This window comes from Lampetra planeri, chromosome 25 (assembly GCF_965212315.1).
Source record: "Lampetra planeri chromosome 25, kcLamPlan1.2.h2, whole genome shotgun sequence".
NCBI lineage: Eukaryota > Metazoa > Chordata > Hyperoartia > Petromyzontiformes > Petromyzontidae > Lampetra > Lampetra planeri.
Genome location: NC_136131.1, coordinates 4,072,001 through 4,093,378, shown reverse-complemented (window position 1 = coordinate 4,093,378; position 21,378 = coordinate 4,072,001). Strand labels below are relative to the sequence as shown.

The 21,378-nt window shown below is 43.9% G+C and overlaps 1 protein-coding gene across 4 annotated transcripts in view; it reads left to right on the top strand.

The window, feature by feature from the left end:
- The window catches only part of LOC144727255 (estrogen-related receptor gamma-like), a 402,552-nt gene that overhangs the window by 166,734 nt on the left and 214,440 nt on the right, over window positions 1-21,378 (top strand). For all 4 annotated transcript variants that reach the window (XM_078605948.1, XM_078605949.1, XM_078605947.1 and 1 more), the window contains one exon: window positions 88-170. In XM_078605948.1, the coding sequence (XP_078462074.1) occupies window positions 103-170 (68 nt within the window). In that variant the 5' untranslated portion in view covers window positions 88-102. The remainder of the gene's footprint in view (window positions 1-87; window positions 171-21,378) is intronic.

The following is a 21,378-nucleotide window of genomic DNA, read 5'->3' as shown; positions in this document are numbered from 1 at the left end:
CACCCGCTCGCCCGCACACCCGCTCGCCCAGCCGTGATTCCTCTGCACCTTGTCACTTACCGCCTCGTTCTTGTGTTGTCGCTGCAGATTCTTCCACGTGGGATGCATGGAATCGGCATCATCGGCAACCCTGTAGCCAATGCAGATCACTCCATTTCCGCGTGCTCCAGGTCAGACGGCATTTCCTTTGTGCTATTGTGCACACATTATGCTCTCGTATAAACGCACCTTAATAACCCTACACCGCCAGGGCACCTGCTAAAGATCAGCAGAGCAGAGGAGGGAGGATAGTGTGGCTGGTTCCGTACCGCACCCAGCCAAGCTGATTTTTGCACGCACCTCACCAGGTATTACTCACACACTAAGTCGACTGAAGGGAGGTCCAAGCGATATTCGTATTTTTCTCATGTATGTGTTTATTTTCTTACATCCATGAATGCATACATACACAGACGCAACATACATGGATGTGTGTCTCCCATCAATTACTACAATGTATCTTGCTGATACGTATTCGTTCATTTACCCGTGACGTCATTCACCATTTGATCTGCATTGGTATGTATAGCGTAACGTGAGCAAAGTTGGACAGCTCGTTTCTCCAGTCGTGGTCCTCCTGCTCATAAACCAAACGGCTTTCATGCAAAATAACAAGTTGAGCCTTCAATGCGAATTCTACATGCCCCATATGAATGCAATATTCAGTTGTGAAACATTTTTTTGGAAAGTGTCATTGAGTCTGAAAGACTTGTACAGAATGATCCTGAAAACGAAAACTACTGAGCTATACAGATTTTTTTTCAGAAACAACCTGGCCACAAATGATAGCTCTACAAAGTAGCTTATCACTTGGAAATTGAGAACAGCCAAATACTCTAAATGCATGTTTCTAAATGTGGAGGGAAATCCCGGAGGACCAGGAGAAAAATCCACACGACCACGGGGAGAACAGGCAAACGCCAAATATACAGGCGTCGGTTGTTTGGCCAATTCCTTTAAAGATTATGTTTTTGCAAGTGGGAGAAATCTGCAGGGACTGGAGAAAACCCAAGCACACGACAGAACATCTATTTTTTTCAAAAGTAATGGCATCAGGAGAAGGACAACGGAAAGTTGAGATGACATTTGGCTGTTGAGATTTGCATTCGGAATGATAAAATCGAGATGATGTTTTCAAAATACTGGCCCACCTGGTGAAGGGCATTCATTCATTCACTGGTTATTAATAAAATACCACTAAGCACCGCTGAAAACGAAACTGGCGAACAGACCTGCCATTGCAACATAGACAGAAAGCACAAAATGAAAGGTGAGTTGCATAACAGTAATATCACCTCGTAATGACAGATGTCAAGGACAGTCACTCTGTGCCATTGTGTGGAGGAAAAAATTAAATATCTGTTACAGATGCAATATTGTTTGGTAATTAAGATATGTCGTCCGTTATTCAACAGTGCGAGATAAGCATAACCTCCAATTCCCAGTGCCAAATTGAACCACACCAGACTCTTTAACTCTCTACAAAAATGTTGTAGAGTGGCGAGATGTTAACTACCTCACTTGGTATACAGGAGGTTGTGGTAAATTTGAAGCTTTCGTGACTGCAAGGATTCATACTCTTAGTTCTTTCCGTAAAGTCACGTAGGTAAAACATTAAATTAAAATTAATAAAAAAAATTAATAATAAACTTGTGTTGCCTCCGAAACGTCGTGATTTTATTTCTTTATTAATTTTCATTTCATTTTTTACCTACGTGACTTTACCGAAAGAACTAAGAGTAGGAGGTTGTGGGTTTGATCCCGACCCTGACGCTTGTTGTATATTTGGAGTTTTTGTGTCACTCTCTCTCCCCGCGGTCGCGTCGATTTTTCTACGGGTCCTCCGGTTTTTCCCTCCACATTTAGAAACATGCATTTGCAGTATTTGTCTGTGAAACATTTCCATATGATAGGCCACTTCGTAGAGCTATCATTTGTGGCCAGGTCACTTCTGAAAAAGAGCTGTACAGCTCAGTGGGCCTTACCTGGTAAAATAAAAAAGTATACGTAGTTTAACGTGTTATACGAATGTGTTATGGCTATTCAAGATACCTACTAGGGATGAGTTTCAGATTTAAACAGTGTAAATCATGTTGGCATTTGAAGGTAAATAACATTTTTTTATTCTTTTCAAATTCGTTAGGTAATCAACATTATACAATAATTGAAATTGTCTTCCTGATATAACACGATTGATGTTGCCCGATGCCTCATGGCAACACTTTATCGGATTGTCTGAAATTTTGGTGTCGAAGACTGATTTTTGGATCATTTGGATTTATGGGAAAAAAATCTTGAACCCATCGCGGATACCTAAATGTCATAGCTTTCAAACATGCCGTCATCATCATGTTAAAGGTTTCTAAAAATATGTTTCATCATTCAGCTATCTGTTATTATGATTCAGTCAAGTCAGCATTCTCATAGTTAGTAATAAACGTAAAAATATTGAAAAAACGGTTTTTATTTTCCCCAAATGGCATATTAGCTGAAGTATTGACTGACGTACATTTTTCTTTTTCAGTGTCATTTCAATTCCCTCAAGGTTTATATTTAGCATAATGTTTGGGGCTCATTAGTATATATGTTTTTTTTTTTATCATTTTCAGGCAGTCATCACATTTCTTAGCAAACGGATACAGACTCACCCAAAGCTTTTGCGGGGAACTTTGAATGTTTACTTCGGTAAATTGTTGGCATTGTGAAGCCAAAATTCGGTAAAATTATGCATTTTATAACGCACGTATATATTTTAGTTCGGTTTTCATTTTCTTCCAATGAGAAAACGTCGTGATATGTTTTCTTTTCTTTTCGTGGTGGCAATTTGCTTACGACCATTGCGGAACACATTTCACCCGACTGCAAACGCCGTCCGATCCAATCGCACGCAAGAATTTGCAATCGCACGATTTCACCTGCCCTAAAAAGGATGGCCATCACGGCAGAATGGCCCACAAATCAAACTCGCCCTGGAAATGCGCCCGTTCCCTTCAGATCTCTGAAGCTAAACCGGTTCGAGCCTGGCCAGTGCTTGGGTTGGCGGAACACCATGCACAAAGCGGATGACGATAGGCTGCTACGGGGCTACGTGGTGGAGCAGCAGAGTGCAATGCAGCGACAGTTATTTTTTTGGAACTGCACATCGATGCTCCCTGCTTTTACCAGCCAAACACTGACAAGTGTGGCGAACGATGTTCACATAACCCTCGCGACCCGTGTGGCGTTTGGGAGGCTCTCATCCAGCAGTGGATAAAAGAAATCACCACGTGGCTTGTAAATGCTTCTTAGAAATTTGCTGCACGATTTGCAGCTCTAACCCTCACGCCGACTACTCCGCGCGTGTCCCTTGCGTTCGATTCTTATTTTTTATTTCACCTGGTAAGACCCACTGAGCGATGTAGTTCTTTTTTTCAGAAGCGACCTGGTCACAAATGATAGCTCAACGAAGGGGCTTATCGTGTGGAAACGTACAGCAGCCAAACACTCTAAACGCATCTTTGTAAATGTGGAGGGGGTCAAACCGGAGGACCCAGAAAACAATCCACGCGACCACGGGGAGAGAGACACGCACACTCCAAATGCACAGCAGGCGTCAGGCTCGGGATAGAACCCACGACCTCTTGTGTACCTGGCGAGGTATTTAACATCTCGCCACCACGGCAAGGATGTAGAATTCTTCGTAATTTCTCAGTGAAATTCGAGTACCCGCAGCATGCGGATTATAATGCAGTGTAATTGCACGTTGACTGCAATGTGTCGAACATTCTGCATTTTGTATAATTCGATATAAACTTTCAGCAGTTTTTTTTTCTCTCTTTGTCAACGCACTTATGAGTAGTAATCGATACACATAGATGGCATAATCAAAAAAGGCACGCTCACACTGGAGGATAATTACTGTTATTACCGGTACACAATTTGTTTATTGGCTTTTATACAAACGTTAAACCAAATACGGCATAACATCATTGAGTGAAAATATATGAGGGTGGCGTTACGCGCACTCGCATATACTCATCGAATTCCCAGACACCCCCTTAAGCTGACTATACAAAGGCATCAATCTGTTACTGAAAAGTGTTGCTCAATAGTATTGTTCTGCTTTCAGACTTCCTCACGCAGTGTTGGGTAAAGTCAATAATTATCTTCTGCGTCTCATTACCAGTGGAAAGGATATTATATTCTAAGAGCTGGATGCATTTCTGTTAAGACACCAATACTCATAGACTGGACTCAAAAGTCGATGGGCAATGAACAGTGTTCAACCCCATTGACTTTCAGAGTCATTGGTAGAAGTTATACATCATTTTTTATTGCATATATATTTATATATAATCAATACAATTTGTGTTTGTAATGTATGGACCCAAAACATCGTGGACTTATTGTGAAACGAGATCGCTTTGATGTTTTTTAAAGTGAAAGTGTCTCCATTGTGCTACTTGAAATCGTTTGCACTGAGCCAATTGTTAGGGATTCCTCATTTCTGCGGTTTAGGACAATCTATCTATTGGGCAGCCACTGCCGACTACACACGAAGTGGTACTCGCTTTATCGACCCTGGAAGGATGGGCTAATTCAACCTTGAGCGGGACTTGAACTTACAGCCTTCTGATTTTGAGTGACAGCCTCTAACTCCAATACCACTTTGAAAGACACGGTCATAATGATATTCTCAATTTCTTTAGATATTTTACCAAATTGCCTAAAAGACGGCTTTGCAAACTGGAAGGAAACCATGCGATCTGTAAGAGACCCACACAAATGACAGAATAACACTCACAATATCCAAACGATAGGTCTGCAACTGGCACATAGTGGCGGTTCACGTCTCCTGTTTGTGAGTGTCTCAAACATAGCGTGGCTCCATCTGTGTACGATTCACCAACCCCCACCTCCACGACGCTTGATAACAGGATGGCATTGGCACAGCACCCAATTATATACAATGATATCCAGTAGAACCCCTCTTAACGAACACCCCTGCTAACGACGAATCGCTTAACGGCGGGCCTCCATACAGCCCAGTGTGTTCGCTTACCGACCATTCCCCCTGTTAACGACGGGCTTACGACGAGCACGTGACCGCCAATTTCGGCCAATCGGCGAGCTCCAAAGTGGTCTGACCAGGTCTCGGCCAATCAGTGACGGCCATTCATGAGCGTTGGGGCATTGTTTACATTCGGTGTCTGCTGTACTTTGATGTGGAAACATCTCTTTTGAATTCTTGGTGTACTGTATTTCCTAGACTCGCTTCACGACCAAATCACTTAACGAGCTGCTTCATGGAACCAATTACCATCGTTAATCGGGGTTCTACTGTATGCACATGTCTGTCCATACTGAAATATAGACCATTTACCATGCGTGTATGGCATGCTCAAAATGTTTTGGCCACTCATGCATTTATTTTCCCACGTTAACATCAACTGTTTTCAGAATTGAACATGTCACGACGAGTATTCAGGGCTCTTTGCTCCAAAAGTATTTTGAAATTTCTTATCAACCCGGGTTTCCTTTGCGATACCAAAGCCTGTCACATCTCTTTCCACTCCCATCGCATCTGGAATTTGTCCGTATGAGATTTGAACAACTATTCACTCGCGGTTTTCATTGAATTTGCTTTTCGTCTTTAAAAACCTATTGCCAGGCTTCAGCTGCAGATAGCTGGCCGAAAATTTGAGCGACGGTAAGGCCGCTTGCCACACAGCAGGTGCAGTGGCAGTAGTGGCACTCGCCCACACCTTCATATGGGACTGCCAGTAGAGGGCATTCAGCCTTAGGAGAGTGGATATTGCACCAGCCGCAAACATCGTTGACCTTACAGGCATCGCGTTTGTCAACACAATTTCCAGTTGTGCGTGTTTATTAAATTTAAGTTCGTTGTGTTTGCATTCTCCCCAATAATATTCCAATGCCATCTCCATCGCGTCGCGAAGTGAAATTGTCAATTGGGAATTCCCGCAACAGCAGTGCATCTCTGCCGTGTTGAAGAACGACCCACGGAGGGAGAATCATCGCTGACTTACTTACGATATCCTCTAGAATGAAGTTATTGTGTCTTCACGCTAAGGGGTGTTCCATCTCATTTGCCCGAGTCCACGGAGAAATGTCCATTGCCAGGCTAGAATTTCATGAGATGTACTCATGTAATGAAATGCAGTAAAACGCATTCTGTGCAGTCACCGGTGAACGGCCTGGAAACCGTGAGACCATCAACTGACTACGCTTGAGAACGCAGACGAATCACGGATGGACACCGAGGCTTTAGACCCAGGATCTTGGCAGTGCTGGATCAGTACTGTGACTCGTCTGCTATCCAATGACCTCTTCAGTTTCAAACAAGACACAAAATTAGGTAAACAGCACACGGCCATTGTGCATTATGCAAAAAAAAAACATCGGCATACTGCATCTTGAATAAATGCATTGTGGTCCCTCCTGCCTTGCATCGTCCTGAAAATAAATTTGAGCAAATGTGATGACTAAGTGACAGCAGCAGTGATGCAGTGATAGACCACTGCGGGCCAGTTTCATCTCGGCTCATCACCACTGTACAGACACCAATGCTCAACTACTGCAAAGTTTTCCTCTGGGATCCACATTTGAGGAGTGCCCGCATCTCCGCTATGGGGCCCATTAGCTTGGATAATGGCAACAACAACAAAAATCGGCAAATTATGATAAAACCTCATCCTAACAGAGTAATAGCGCAGGCTGGAAAACCATGAGTTTCAAGCAAGAGACACAAATGTCAAGGCCACTGTGCAATTCTTCAGGCAAAGCTGATGGGGTTTTTTTGTACATGCACAATGGCGTTGTGACTTTGTACATATTTTTGGACAATCTTTGAAGCTAATAGTTTCCAGCCTGCGTTATTGCAAGTATTTTATTATGATGAGGTATTATCATCATTTGCAGATTTGACCTCTGCAGTGTTTACGATAAAAAGAAAACGTTACTTTTGTATCTGTTTGTCTAGCGTTTTGGCATTTTCCGGAGTAGCTCATTAATTTTGAATGTTTTAAGGCAAAGGCATCTGCACATCATGACATCCTTACGTAATCATATGAGTAGATATCTTCAGCCCATTGTCAATCTACTCGTGGATGAAAACCTCCCCCGCATTGGGGGGTTGCTGACCATACTTCACCAGGCTGGTCAACGAAGAGGGACCGATTCAGATTTCGTCACCGATATTCTTAGGTTTTTTCGGTAAAGTCACTAATTAAAGTAAAAGAAAAATAAAAATCAAGACGTTTCGGAGGCAACACAAGCTTCCGTCTTCAGGTGGAACCGTCACACCGATGTTAGCGACGGCCGGAAATTTAATTCCACACCGAAACCTCACCTGTTTCGAGCCATACCTGTGTGCATATAATAGCGATGGTATTACTGGTGTTGCTCAAAATAATAACCCGACAAACTTAGCAAGCGGATCGACAACGTTCATTAACCCGGGATGGACAATGACAAGGTCTTCTGACCACGCGCAGTCCATCTTCCATTGCCTCGAAGTTCTCCGTTTTTGCTTATGAATTTTGTAACGAGCATTATACACGCACACCTCGGTTGACTGGACGTCATGGGTATGTGTGCTATGCCTGGCCAGGAACGCGTGGAAGCACACATCCCTGTTATAAATCATGATAAATTAGCAGAGGATGTTGCCGTGTAATGATTAATAATACTAATAACTGGACGACGAGTCAAAACACGATTGCCTACTCTGATACCCAATTTGCCTTCCTGCTGAACCCAGTAAATGGAAATTCCACATTTCCATTTTCGGCGGTCAAGGCTTTCTATAAAGTAGTCACAATTGTATTGATGCTTTTATTTCGTGCACATTTTTACGAAGTCAGGCTTATCAGGTGGTACTTGTTTTGCCGTCTTCGATGACATTAAGATGAGAACTCACGATGGTACAGTGGGGGATTCCCACTGATATACCAACAGAACGATGCCGCAACAGAAGATCGGATTGAACACTTATGAATCTTCATACGGCTGTAGTGATGCTATTTATATGCCCACACACATGCAAACCAAAACAAACTAAACTACAATGCTTACTGCAGTACTGTGAGTTGGTGTGTTTGTTATACCATTGGAACCTCATTTGCCAGAAGAAAAAATATGATAATTGTTCTTTTTTACCCTTTTATCTGGCAACAAAACTGACACCTTTTTCTTACAAGGAGTCATGTTTGCATAGACCACAATACCTGCAGTTGTAATGCAAACAAAAAACATAACTCTGATAATGTATGCACTGTCATTGAAGTTGATTGGTCCACACCCGAGACAGCTTTGAGTTGTGCGCCTTTTGGCGTCATCTGGTCCAACACCATGTGAGACTAGGCTCTAAGGAAAGCTGTCTCGGGTGTGGACCAATCAAATTCAAGGACAGTGCATACATTATCAGAGTTATGTTTTTTGTTTGCATTACGACTGCAGGTATTGTGGTCTATGCAAACATGACTCCTTGTAAAAAAGGTGTCAGTTTTGTTGCCAGATAAAAGGGTAAAAAAACAATTATCGTGTTTGTTATAGTTCAGATACATTGTTTAAGTGGACCTTCTGAATCTAAATTATTAAGCTCAACAATTTTTTTTCCATTACCAGGTAAGGCTCCTTTACTTTCCAAAGGCGACCTGTGATATGAAAGGCACATGTCCTACCGAATGCTGCCATCGTGCAATGATTAACCGACTTGACTTGCAATCCAGAGGTCATGTGCCCAAGGAGCGAATGCCGAATTGGTTACAGCCGGGATTCCAAATGACTCAAACATCCGGGTAACCAGCTGATTAAAATCGGGTTCACAAGTGTGGCGAGTTCATCACCTCGTCGTCATCGGCAATGACTGACTGCATTGAAAGAAAACACCACATTTGTCCTTTCGCTTGCTTGAGCCGAACACCGTGTGAAATGTTAAATATATATTGGGTGATTTACATAAAGCAAACACCGTGTTTACAAAGCTTAAACAGAGCTTAAACAGTGTCGTCTTCTTCCTGGTTCAGCAGTTACACTGGTGGATTATATATTTTCCGCTTGAGGACGACCGCTTGTGTTGCGATCGAAACGTCGTGATATATTCTTTTTATTTTAGTTTTCTACCCACGTGACTTTACCGAAAGAACCAAAGAGTATGTATGGATTCCTGCAGTCACGAAAGCTTCAAATCAAGATTGCCGTCTTCTTGTTGGATGAAAGATATATTGTGTAGTGGCTCCAGAGATAGTTCTGTTGAGTAATCTTCCAGAGATACTGCTTAACTTCTTGAAAATATCTGCTGACTGAGTTTTTTCAAGGAGAGCTCTTAACATCGTGTCATTACTCCCGATACTGATAACACAATTATAATGTGCAGTAGAGTAGTTGGTCATGAAATATTTTTTTTAAAACTCATATTTCGACAATGACTTGTGTACATCATATTTTCATCTTGAGGCGTCGTCGGACGTGACACTTTTTAACTATTAGTTCCTTTTCATTATACTTTTTAATACCACGCATTTGCATATCTGGGCCAGGTGGAACGGTGTTCCCTTTACAATACGAAGGTTGCAGCGATAACCCCTCGAGGCAGGGGTGGCTGAAGCCCAACATCCATCTCATCCCTATTGAGTACCACGTAGTGGGAGATCAATGGCAGTCTTCGCATGTGTCAGACTGGCCCTGCCACAGTGCGACTGTGGAACGTCCACCGTTGGCACGCGACCACCGATGAAAACGAGCGGAGCCGCGTTACGTTTTTTTTTTGACTCGTGAGACGCTTTGAGTAACGTCATACGACTCCGTAACGATTTCAGCATTAGGTTGACGTGACGTTTTTGTCTTGGCTTGTGCTCAGCATCTTGCCTGCCTCCTCGTGCAAACAGCACCTATGTATGTGTGAGTGTGTGTACGTAGTTTGTTTATATGAGTGTGTGTTTTAATACACGGACATAATGTGGTGAGCAGTTTCACAGCTGTTAGCGGACTGCACTACGAACCCAGCGACCCGTTCGTGGTTAACGCCAGTGACAATTATTTGAACCGGTCCTGGGCTTCCCCTAGGTCGACTCGGCCTCAAAATTTGTACCTGCTGCCATGTGTCAACTTCGGGAGACAAAGGCGGCTGGGAGTGGTACTGGCCACCCACCCCCTCGTGTGCCATGGCAGCCTTCATAGGTGCTCCTCGCTAACAGCACTTGCCCTAGCATTCAGAGTAAGGCTATACCCCCGGGGGGTCTTTGTCTTTATATGTATATAGTGGGCCACATCTTCAACCAGAACGTGCAGATTAAAAGGTCGCAAACCCTGTTCCGAACCACAGCACTCCCCGTGACCTCCCTGTGCACAGTGTAATGGAGTTCAAATAACGACCAACGAGCTTTGCATTATATTCATTTGGGGCGAGTGCAATAAATAAATAAATCGGACAGAGAAGGAAAAGAAACCCGCACGGAGCGTTTCCGCGCGAGCCTCTAAAACAAAACAATTGAAACGCACGGCTCCAGATGCCGCGGAGTGGTGAAACAGGTAATACATTAGCCGGCAGGTCTTTAATCCCACGTGTTTAGTCAGCAGTCTTTAAAAAAAAAAAAGCTGTGTGGGGGCCTGGTGAGGTGGCGTGCGCTAATTGGGATTGCTTTGTCCAGCATTAGTGTGTAAACCCAGCACAGCACAGAGGGGGCGCAGACGTGCCAACATGCGCACTTGTGAGCTGGGATAGTTCACGTGAAAGGAGACTCTCGTGTGCTTTGTATGTAGAACTTCTTTCGCACCGTACGTCGTCGACCGTGCTCATCGGAGGTGCGTTATCGATGAAGGGAATAAGACAAATCTGTGATTTAATCACGCACCAGACGGATTGGTTGCGTCGCCACCGTCATCTTCATCATCGTCACCATTATTGCCATCATCGATAGATGCAGCAGGAAGTTGCAGAATCATCATCAGTGGAAGATAGCATTACCATTAGTATCACCATCACCACCAATATTATTATCATCATGAATACAAACAGCAGTGTCATCATCAGCAATATATGTACCAACAATATATGATTGCCAGCAGACATGATCAGTAGCAGCAGCGGTAGTTTAACGGCAGACAGTAGCGGTGATCGTAACCGTTATCAAACTTCATTCACACCAAATTAGATTCGAAGCTTTCGTGACTGCAGGAATTATTCGAAAGTTCTTTCGGTAAATTCACGTGGAGAGAAATTAAATTAAATAATAATAGAATGCGACGTTTCGATTGCAACACAAGCAGCCATCATCAGGTAAAAATTAATGAGAAAACAAACATAGTAAACGTGGATATATAATGCAAAACAACACAGAGAGTCGGTCAACACCGCAGTCAACACCCCGCCTGGTTGATTACGTTCCTCCAAAGATTGCTAAATTTGAGAGCGAGACAAAACACAGACACACAGACAGACACATTCACACATTCATTCACACAACAACAATGGTAATCGAGGGCTATTATTTCATCATCACAAATCACCGGGTGGGGAGGGAGGGGGTGGATTTCTTCTCAACAGGCTCTCATTGTCCGTGGTCACCGTCGGTGTCATCCTTATCAAAACTCATCGCACGAGGAATCGCCAAAAACGCGAGCGCATACGCGTTGCTTAATGCATTCGCCCGAAAGCATTTCGGTTTCGTGTTGAATAAAACGGGGACGGGGGTGGAGGTGGGGGGGCTATTGCATGTTAATCCGTCCGCGTATCCAGCATCGTAATTCACTTTCCATTTGTAGCGTGTGCTTGATCTTCGCACGGCGGCTTTCGCGAGCGTTTCTGACGCTTTTTTTAAATATTTACCCGGGCCTCTGCCAATAACCACGCAGACACACATAGATCCTAGATTTGAAGCTTTCGTGACTACAAGGATTCATATTCTTAGGTTTTTTCGGTAAATTCACGTAGGTAAAAAATTTAAATTAATACAAGTAAAATTAAATAAAAATCACGACGTTTCGGAGGCAACACGAGCTTCCGTCTTCAGGTGGAGGCAACACGAGTTTCCGTCTTCACTTGATACAGCTATCGTGCTGTGACGGTTCCACCTGAAGACGGAAGCTTGTGTTGCCTCCGAAACGTCGTGATTTTTATTTTATTTTTATTTTACTTTTATTAATTTTATTGTTTTACCTACGTGACTTTACCGAAAAAACCTACGAATATGAATACACAAAGATCCCCCGTGTAGCCTTGACAGACTGTAGGGGCAAGTACTGTTAGAGAGCAGCTATGCAGGCCGGCACGGCACACGATTCGGTGGTGGGGTCAGCACCACGCGCCCGGTCGCCGTTGGGGCCGTCCATAAATGACGTCACGTACCTATGGGGGGGGGGTCAGACATTTGTGACGATGTGTGACGAGGGGGGGGGGTTTGAGAAAGGTGACATCACTTAAAAATGCGCAACTTTAAATAAATATAGACAACACGTTCTACTTAATTAGAGAAGCTTTTAATAAATGTTTTCTGCTACAATATCAGAGTGCAGCGCCACATTAAATACGCACTACAATGACAATAGTTTAAAGCGATTTGAAGCAAGTTTTTTTTTTTTGGGGGGGGGGGCAGAGCTTTGTGACGTCATATTTGAGGGGGGGTTTGACTTTTTGTGACACCGTGTGACGAAAGGGTGGGGGGTCAAAAATCGTCCAAAATCGCGTGGCGTCATTTATGGACGGCCCCTTTGTCTCCCCGGCTGTGATGTCGATCACGTTTCATGCTCACTTGAGGGGGCCGAGAGTCACTCTTATGGGAGCCCCCCAGCACTGGCTCACAGACGCGTGACTCATGATAGCCGTGAGCGGGAATTGAACGCGAGCGCACCCACGCACGCACTGGCACCAAATAAAAAAAAAACATCGCTTTATTTGCCACGTCCACTTAATTCCACATATTCCAGCTGTGTGGGATTCCAGCACTTTCGGTGTGATTGCCACGTGGCGGAGCGATCTACGCGGGGTCGTAAATTAACAAAATGCTGCGCCACCTCGTGCCAGTGAACAAAACGAGAGAGCAGCTGCTGCTGTTGTTGTTGTTGTCATCGTTCCGTGGCATCCTCTTCCAAGGGGGCCAGGCTCACACACAGCGGCAGCACCAACACCGCTCACTCGTCTGTCCCTTGGCTTTGACGCGCACGGCGTCTGGGGGAACAGCGAGCAGCAAAATGCAACGAGCGGTCGCCACCCGCCGAACCACCACGTGGCTGAGCACGGCGAGGGATGCGCGAAGAAATCCGCGGAAGCTCCGCGTTAGCCGCTTTACGTGCGTTAACGACATAGTTTGGGGGGGTCCCCCTCAATTCGATAACCCACAAAGCACCACGTGGCCTTGCAAGGCCAGGTAAGCGCCAAGAAATCCGCGGAAGCTACGAGTTACCCGCGTTAGCCGCTTTACGTGCGCTAACGATAGAGTGGGGGAGGTCCCCGTCAATTCGGCAACCCACAAAGCACCACGTGGCCTTGCAAGGCCAGGTAAGCGCCAATAAATCCGCGGCAGCTCCGAGTTAGCCACTCACGTGCGCTAACGACATAGTGGTGGGTCCCCCTCAATTCGACAACCCACAAAGCACCACGTGGCCTTGCAAGGCCAGGTAAGCGCGAAGAAATCCGCGGAAGCTCCGAGTTACCCGCGTTAGCCGCTTTGCGTGCGTTAACAACATAGTGGAGGGTCCCCCTCAATTCGACAACCCACAAAGGACCACGTGGCCTTGCAAGGCCAGGTAAACGCGAAGAAATCCGCGGCAGCTTCGAGTTAGCCACTCACGTGCGCTAACGACATAGTGGTGGGTCCCCCGTCAATTCGACAACCCACAAAGCATCACCTGGCTCAGCAAGGCCAGGTAAGCGCGAAGAAATCCGCGGAAGCTCCGGGTTACCCGCCTTAGCCGCTCACGTGCGCTAACTGCTTAGTGGGTCGCCCTCAATACGACCCCCACATTCCATCCAATCTGCGCACAAGTTCCAAAACGTCTTATTTTCAGCCCAGGCTGCTCGTTCCTAAAAGAGCTTCTACTCTTAATTGCTTTCTAAGATGTTCATTAGTTATCTTGTGTTGCCAATGTTTTCTCAACATAATCCACTAATGCTATCAAATTGGGCATTTGCAAACGTTCAGATTTATCTGTAGCTGCGCGTTTCTTAAGGGGTTGTGTTGGTTTTTTTTGTCTCTCCCTCTCTCATACCCCACGACTACATTTTGGGCCCAGTTCAAGCACGAAGTAACGGGAAAGAGTTAAAATGTTAAGGCGTTCAGTCAGAGTAATTGATGTTTGAATATGAATGCATTAATTCCCGCTGCTGTGTTTGCACACTTGACTGCTCAATTGAGATATGCAGAACGTACACGCAGGAAGGGGGCACAGCCATTTAACCCTTTCAGACGCGCTATCGCACGTAGCCGTCAGCGACTAAAATTCAGGAGTTTATTCATAGTAAATAGTACGGCTGAAAAGAGGTTGAAAGCATCTTGTGGTTGTTACTTTCATAATGTCTATTTATGCCCCCCAAACAAGCCGTAGTGTTGTTGTGCTCAAATGAACCTACCTTTGGCAGTTCTAATTTCCATTGTTTTTGTCTCCTGGCAATAAGTAAACAAAGAAACAAACAAAATAAAATCCACATCACAGTGACAGGGGTCAAACTGTATTCAGAGGGACTTCATAATAAACGCGTTTGTAAGAAATTATTGGGTCTTTAAAAAATAAATATATTTATTTTGGTGCTGTAGTCATGCCAGTTTTCAAATAAATAAATATTTCAATTGCTTTGTATTCGCAGCAGACACATTGCATGCCTACTACTAGAACCCAGCAATGAGCCAAAGCCATTTCTGAGAAGTCAGGAGGTTAAACCAAGTTTTTTTTTTACAATGCTTCTTAAATACATGAGAGAAAAAAAACGTACTTTTCAGCACGTATACATGTTATATAGATGTATGTAGAAATACATTCAGTGCTGTTCAGAAAATAACATTTCATTCCCATATTTTCAGGTGCTTCTCAATAACCGCGGTGCCCTATTTTGAACAACTCGAAAAAAAGCCCCAGCAGAGCTGTGATTCATTCTCGCTGTTAATATAACAGTTAAATAAACAAAACTGGAATCTTGTTTAAAAATAAACGTGTTTGCCGCGTGCAATGTAATTTCCAATTTTTTCGTACAAAGAAACAATATCGTAGGCCCGAAACCGCTGCGAATATATACACAGATGTATACGCTACCAGACGCACAAAATAGAGTTATTCTTAAGAAGTACATCCTTTGGTTAATTTGTCCGCTTAAAATCATCGGATATGTAGAATAGTTGGAGAGTTTATCTCACATTGAAAGCTAAAGAAATGTATCCGCTTAAGTTGCTTTCGGAGGCCCAGAGTGGTGGTGCAGTGGTTAGCCCACTGCCCTATGAACCTGGTGACTTGAATGCGATGCCCTGCTACGGCAAACATCGGAGGCATCGGCACCTCTCCTGCACAACCCTCTCTTCACCAACAGGCACTCACCAGCACGGTGAAGTATGGTCTACTATCCTCACGACGGACACGATGTGGGGACGACCCTTATCCAGCACTGACGTTGACGAAGGGCTCTATATGAGTTGATTCGTTTATACCGCATGCACAGTAGAGCTTGGCGACTCCTGCAGGAATCATATTTGTACCATTTGATTCCATCCATGTTAAAATTTTCATCTCAATAATAATTGTTATGACTCTTTTTCAGGTGGGTCCTGGGTTGGGTTTTTTATTTGAAGATGTTTTCAGCAAATGATCGAGTCTTTATTGAATAGAATTGGATTGTACCTGGCAATATCGCCATCGGATTGCCACTGACACGCATGCCGTTCACTGCAATATGTTTCAATAGCAGTTCATGTCGATTGCCCAAATGGAGCTCTTGGTCTTTACCAGACAGCCGATGTCAGCCAAAATCGCCATTGAATTATTCAGCCAATGCTCATGTAATGCATTTCAATGGCGCGTCCACTGTGCCAGCCAGGCCCATGAGCCCTCCCTTCTTGCCTGAATGCTATGACCCATGATTCACAAAGCACATCCCCTCCATATGATTCCACGATTTGGCCGATCCCCATAATCCCGTCAGGAATCCAATTCTATTCCATTCCAAGAATTCCGATCGTGATTCCAGGGTTTTTGGATTGCGAAAATATCCCACAGCCATAATACGTGGTGTGTATGAATATTCAACTTTGTATTTAAGCACGCGTTTATATCCCAATAGTTGAATCAGATTGACGTGCCGAGGTGATTAAAAGTGTGGAACACTGGGACGTGACATTGCGAAATTACTTCTGGAGCCGCGACATGATACCATCTAGTCTTGAACATCACACAAAACTTGATGTTATGCCTTCATTATCTTGAGGGAATTGTTGGCATGTGTCAGTCATCTAAGATAGATGGATAGATATAAAACAACTTTTACCTTCACAGCTCGGCGAGGACAAACTCCTCAGCAAATAATGGCATTTGTAAGTCGTTGTGTGCTCGGTGGAGACCATCAATTTTCTGCACAGGAAAACCCAGTTTAATCATGGGTGACTGCCTTGGGTGGCTGCCTGGATTTGAAGCCAACAACTCAGCTTTGCTTGCTGAGGATAACTACATTCATCAAGATCTTCATGAAAACAAAATATGTAACTTTCAATGGGCTCCAGGCTGATTATGTAAGAGGCATTGGAATGAGTTGGGTAGCACTATCTGTCAGGCCAGGTTCAACAAAATATATGTGTTAGCAACAAACGGCACATTGTTGTCGAATGAAATGCCAACTTTTGCCAGTACAGTTATGAGAGCTAAAGAGTGAGGCACTCGGTCGTAAATGTTGACAGCGCAATATTGATACTGACACCGATAAATGCATTGCATCCTGCGGTTTGCCCACAAAACCCAAGTTGCGATATTATTATTGTTGTGAGTTGTCAGGCAGGCAGTTTAATTAGGTTTAGAGGGAGGGCTTGTACGAGACATTGATTAAATTGGTGGGGAGGGGGGGGGGTTTGGAATGTATACAAATCTGGATGAATATAAATTTACATGGCACCGTATTTACATGGATACAGAATATGAATGGGAGACCAAAATAGTCGAGTGAAAATGGCTCGGCTTTAACAGCGTGACTGCCCGGCCCTAGCTTGACAATGAATTGCTTGTTAAAGGTATAGAGGTGCAGCCCTGCAGTGGCCGACAGCACTGCTGGCGGATGCGTATTTTTGGCCTACTCTTCTACACTGGGAAGACATAATCGAATAGGTGGGAGAGCACCGTTCAAATTAATATTGCAAATACCTGTAGTGCATATTGTACTGTACAGAGACGCAGCCGTTGCCTCACAAAAAGGTAATCACGTGATCCGTTAACAGTGGGAAGCATTTGCAGGATGCCTATTTTGACTTGCACCTGCCTACATAGCAATATATCGTACCTGACAGTATTTTTTTTTGTTAAAAAGTCTTGCCTTGCATAGCATGCTGATGTGCAACTGTTTGCACGATCGACACTGACGCTGCAGTCATGTACTCCAGTGCTGCTAAATTACTGCATAACACTTTACAGGAAGTCAGCAATGGTTGACTCTGTGACTTTATTTACCTGAAGCTGCATTAATGTAATGCAGTTTTAAATAGTTTATAGCCTGACATTGCTATTAAATACCGGACGAAAGAAGGAAGGTGCAATTTATATATGTGGCCAAGTGAAGAACTAAGCACCAGCCAATTGGCTTTTTACCTGAGCAGATGTTAACTACACGAGGTTGTGGGTTCTATCCCAACCCTGACGCATGCATATTTGAAGTTTGCATTTTCTCCCCTTGGTCACGTAGATTTTTCTCCAGGTTCTCCGTTTTTTATCTCCGCATTTAGAAATATGCGTTTAGAGTATTTGGCTGCTATAAATGTCCACGTGATAAGACACTTTGTTAAGCTATCATTTGTGGCAAGGGCGTTTCTGAAAAAGAGCTCCCATAGCTCATGGGTCTTACCCAGTAAAATATCAAACAGTTTAGTTTGAACTTCTTTCGCACCGTACGTAGCCAACCGTGCCAATAGGAGGGTGGGGGAAGGACAAAAAAACGTAACACAACAAGGAGTTCTAAATAAATTAGTTTGCAATCTACATTTGAAAGTGCATTGCTCCAGTGGCTTCTTAATATCGGAAGGGAGAGTCTTCCAGACGGCCACAGAATCGCATCTGAAAGCGCGCGATGCAGTGACCGATCATGCGATGCATAGCGTTTAACAGGAAATAAAACTAAAACAGTTTAGTTTTAGTCTACAATTTAATGTCGCGTCAACATTGGCTCTTCCATTAAGAGCAACACTCCTTCCTTGCACCCACCCACAAGTTAAAGCCTTTGAAAATGTGTCTTTTGATTAATTTGCCTTTAAGCTAGTTGAATTAAAAATCAAACACTACACGCGCAGTTTTCCATTCCAGTGGCAGAAAGTCAAATTAAATGCATAGCACATCTCTTTCATAGAATCCACACGGACCTTTTTTTTTCGTTGTATAAGCTTGTAGATTAATTCCGAGCTCGCTCCCCATATGCATACTTACTGCATTCGGATGTTCTCAACAAACGACCACATGTTTGCAGCATGTCATTGAAGCTATTTGGATATCCGTGCATAAAGGTCCACAACCCACACCGCAACACAGGGTGTTGTGAGGTCGGGATAGGTAACAGGTTAACTGGGTGGCTGGAGAGGACTGATGGTTACGAGAGAGATAATATTGTACAATGATAATTGCTGGATGCGGGAAATTAGTTGTGCTCTATGATTGCATAGAGTGGATGGGCAATGTTATGTTTCGGCAGATGTATATATGTTAAACTTCTTTCACACCGTACATAGCCAACCGTGCTAATCGGACGTGGGCGGAAGGACAAACGAAACACAAAGAACAATTCTAAACAAACAAGCTTTCAATCTAGATGTCAAAGTGCGTAACTCCAGTGGCTTCCTAATATCGGAAGGAAGAGCGTTCCAGACGGCCGCAGAAGCGCATCTGAAAGCGTGCAATGCAGTGACCGTCTTTGTTCGATTGCGAGCCAACAGCCGCTGCGATGATGATGACAGTGTATAGGCAAGTGTTGCTAACAAGAATCTCGTTATGTTGTCGCAGTGGTGGTGTGTGGCCACCACCGCACGCATATCAACTTTGTGAGTACAAATATTAGTAGGGGCCCGATCACTTGACACATTTTTTGGCTGAGTTAACTTAGGGGAGGCTTAGTACAGGAACAGATACTGATCATCACACACATTGTACATGGTCAGGAATCAAAGAAAATGGTGTTGGGGTTGTTGCGCAGTGTGATAACCACTTCACTACTGACTTCACAAACACAATCACACATCCTGTATGTGCACACACATTCACTATGTTTATGTATCTTAACACACATACAAATACGCACTTCCACACACACACCCATGTGTACCTTTCCCACACAATGCATGGAACTATTGATCACGTTTTCCATCACAGCATAAATGGATATTAAGTGCCTCTAAATCCATTGCAGAAAATAGAAAATAGATATTGTCAAATGCTATTTTAGCCACTCTCTTGGCTTAATCCCATATTCCCTTAACCCCTTTGCATCCTATCCAGGGCAGCATTGGGAACTCCCGATGATGGCCCTGCTAGGCAGCAGCACACTCACGACTTCTTATTCATTCGTACGCCCGATGTAGACACAGAGCAACAACTACAATTTCACATTCAGGTGGTCAAGCCAGATAACCGCTTCAAGAATAGCGGAGTGTATTGCTGTAATGTCCCCTTCGTATTCGTGGATCGGGCATTGCGTGGTTTTACGTCATCCAGAACAGACCGCAGTAGCACACTGCTGGGGAGTTTTTCGTTTTGGATTTGTGTATCTGGTATCCGCATCTGGCATGGTTTATGAGGATGCAATTTTAGGGTGGACCATGAGCTTCATGGAAGACCAGGGATCTTTTGCGTGGGGTCTTTCACACAGGGGATTGTTTGCGAGTTCTTTTGAATTCCATTCTACTCACGACTGAGCAAGTGGCACACTGACGCACATGGCCACCCATTGACGTCCACGTAGGATCATAACACGTGATTGTGGATTGCAAAATAATGCTCTTATCTGATGCCAAATTAATGTTTGAGAGCCCTGTGGCATTATTTTGCAAGAGAAGCCATTGTACGCCCACTGTTGTCATTTTCAGGAGTTAAACTTAAAAAAGTCTAAACTTATTCCTGTCCAAGCACACGTCTCATTTGCTGATCCCGATCCAATCACGAAAATTTGACAGTCCTATGGCTGAGTACAGGTTATCCGTAAGAAGACGATGATATTGACTTAAAGCTTTCGTGACTGCAGGAATTCATATTCTTTGGGTCTTTCGGTGAAGTCACGTAGATAGGTTCATGGAAAATAACAAAAAACTACGACGTTTCGATCGCAACAGAAACGTCGTAGGTTTTTGTTATTTTCTTTGAACCTATCTACGTAACTTTGCCGAAAGACCCAAAGAAGAAGATGATGAGTATTGCTGATGCCCTGTAAGGTGTCAATCGTAGAATTGGCACGGAAGGATGACAGGCAAAGTCGATCTCCGAACTGGACTTTATCTTTGTCGAGTGCTCACATCACAGCACTGCCTTACCACGTGTGCAGTGCTGTAAACAGTAAGGCAAAAATGGTATAACTTCACTCTCTTAAAGTAATGCGCTATCGGCACACATCAGCTTGGCAGTACGTAGTGTATCCATTAGAAAAGTGTGCGATAGACAAATTGGGCAGTTATCCACCGTTAGAAATGAAAAATATAAAACCCCCAAGCCCCATCGACCTACACTCGAGACTCCATCCAAACAATCCTTTTAATTTCATTTTCATTTTTCTCAGAAAGTTACTGAATTGAGACAGATTAAGGGCAAACTTCCGTCATGGCCTAGTGCGTGTTCGGTTGAAATTAAGCTTTGTGCTTCTAAAAATAAAAACGGTCTTAATGCAGGTAGTGATAAGAAGAAGAAAAGTAATTGCAATAGTCATGTAAATTAGTCGGCCGTGTTATGCGAATGCTGGGTCGTTTTTAGTTGCAATGCTTGCATCGTCGTCGTTTAATGGTAGTTCTGGCTACTCTCGTTTTGATTCTTAAAGGTCGAGTGGCTCATGCTTTAATGTCTTTGGCCAGTACTGGTTGCACAGTCTTAACTGTTGATGGTCTAAACCAGGGTTTTCAAAACCGCCGTCTTAGCGACACACCACCACGCTGCGTCTCTCCGCATTCACCACTTTGCTCCTCCCCATTC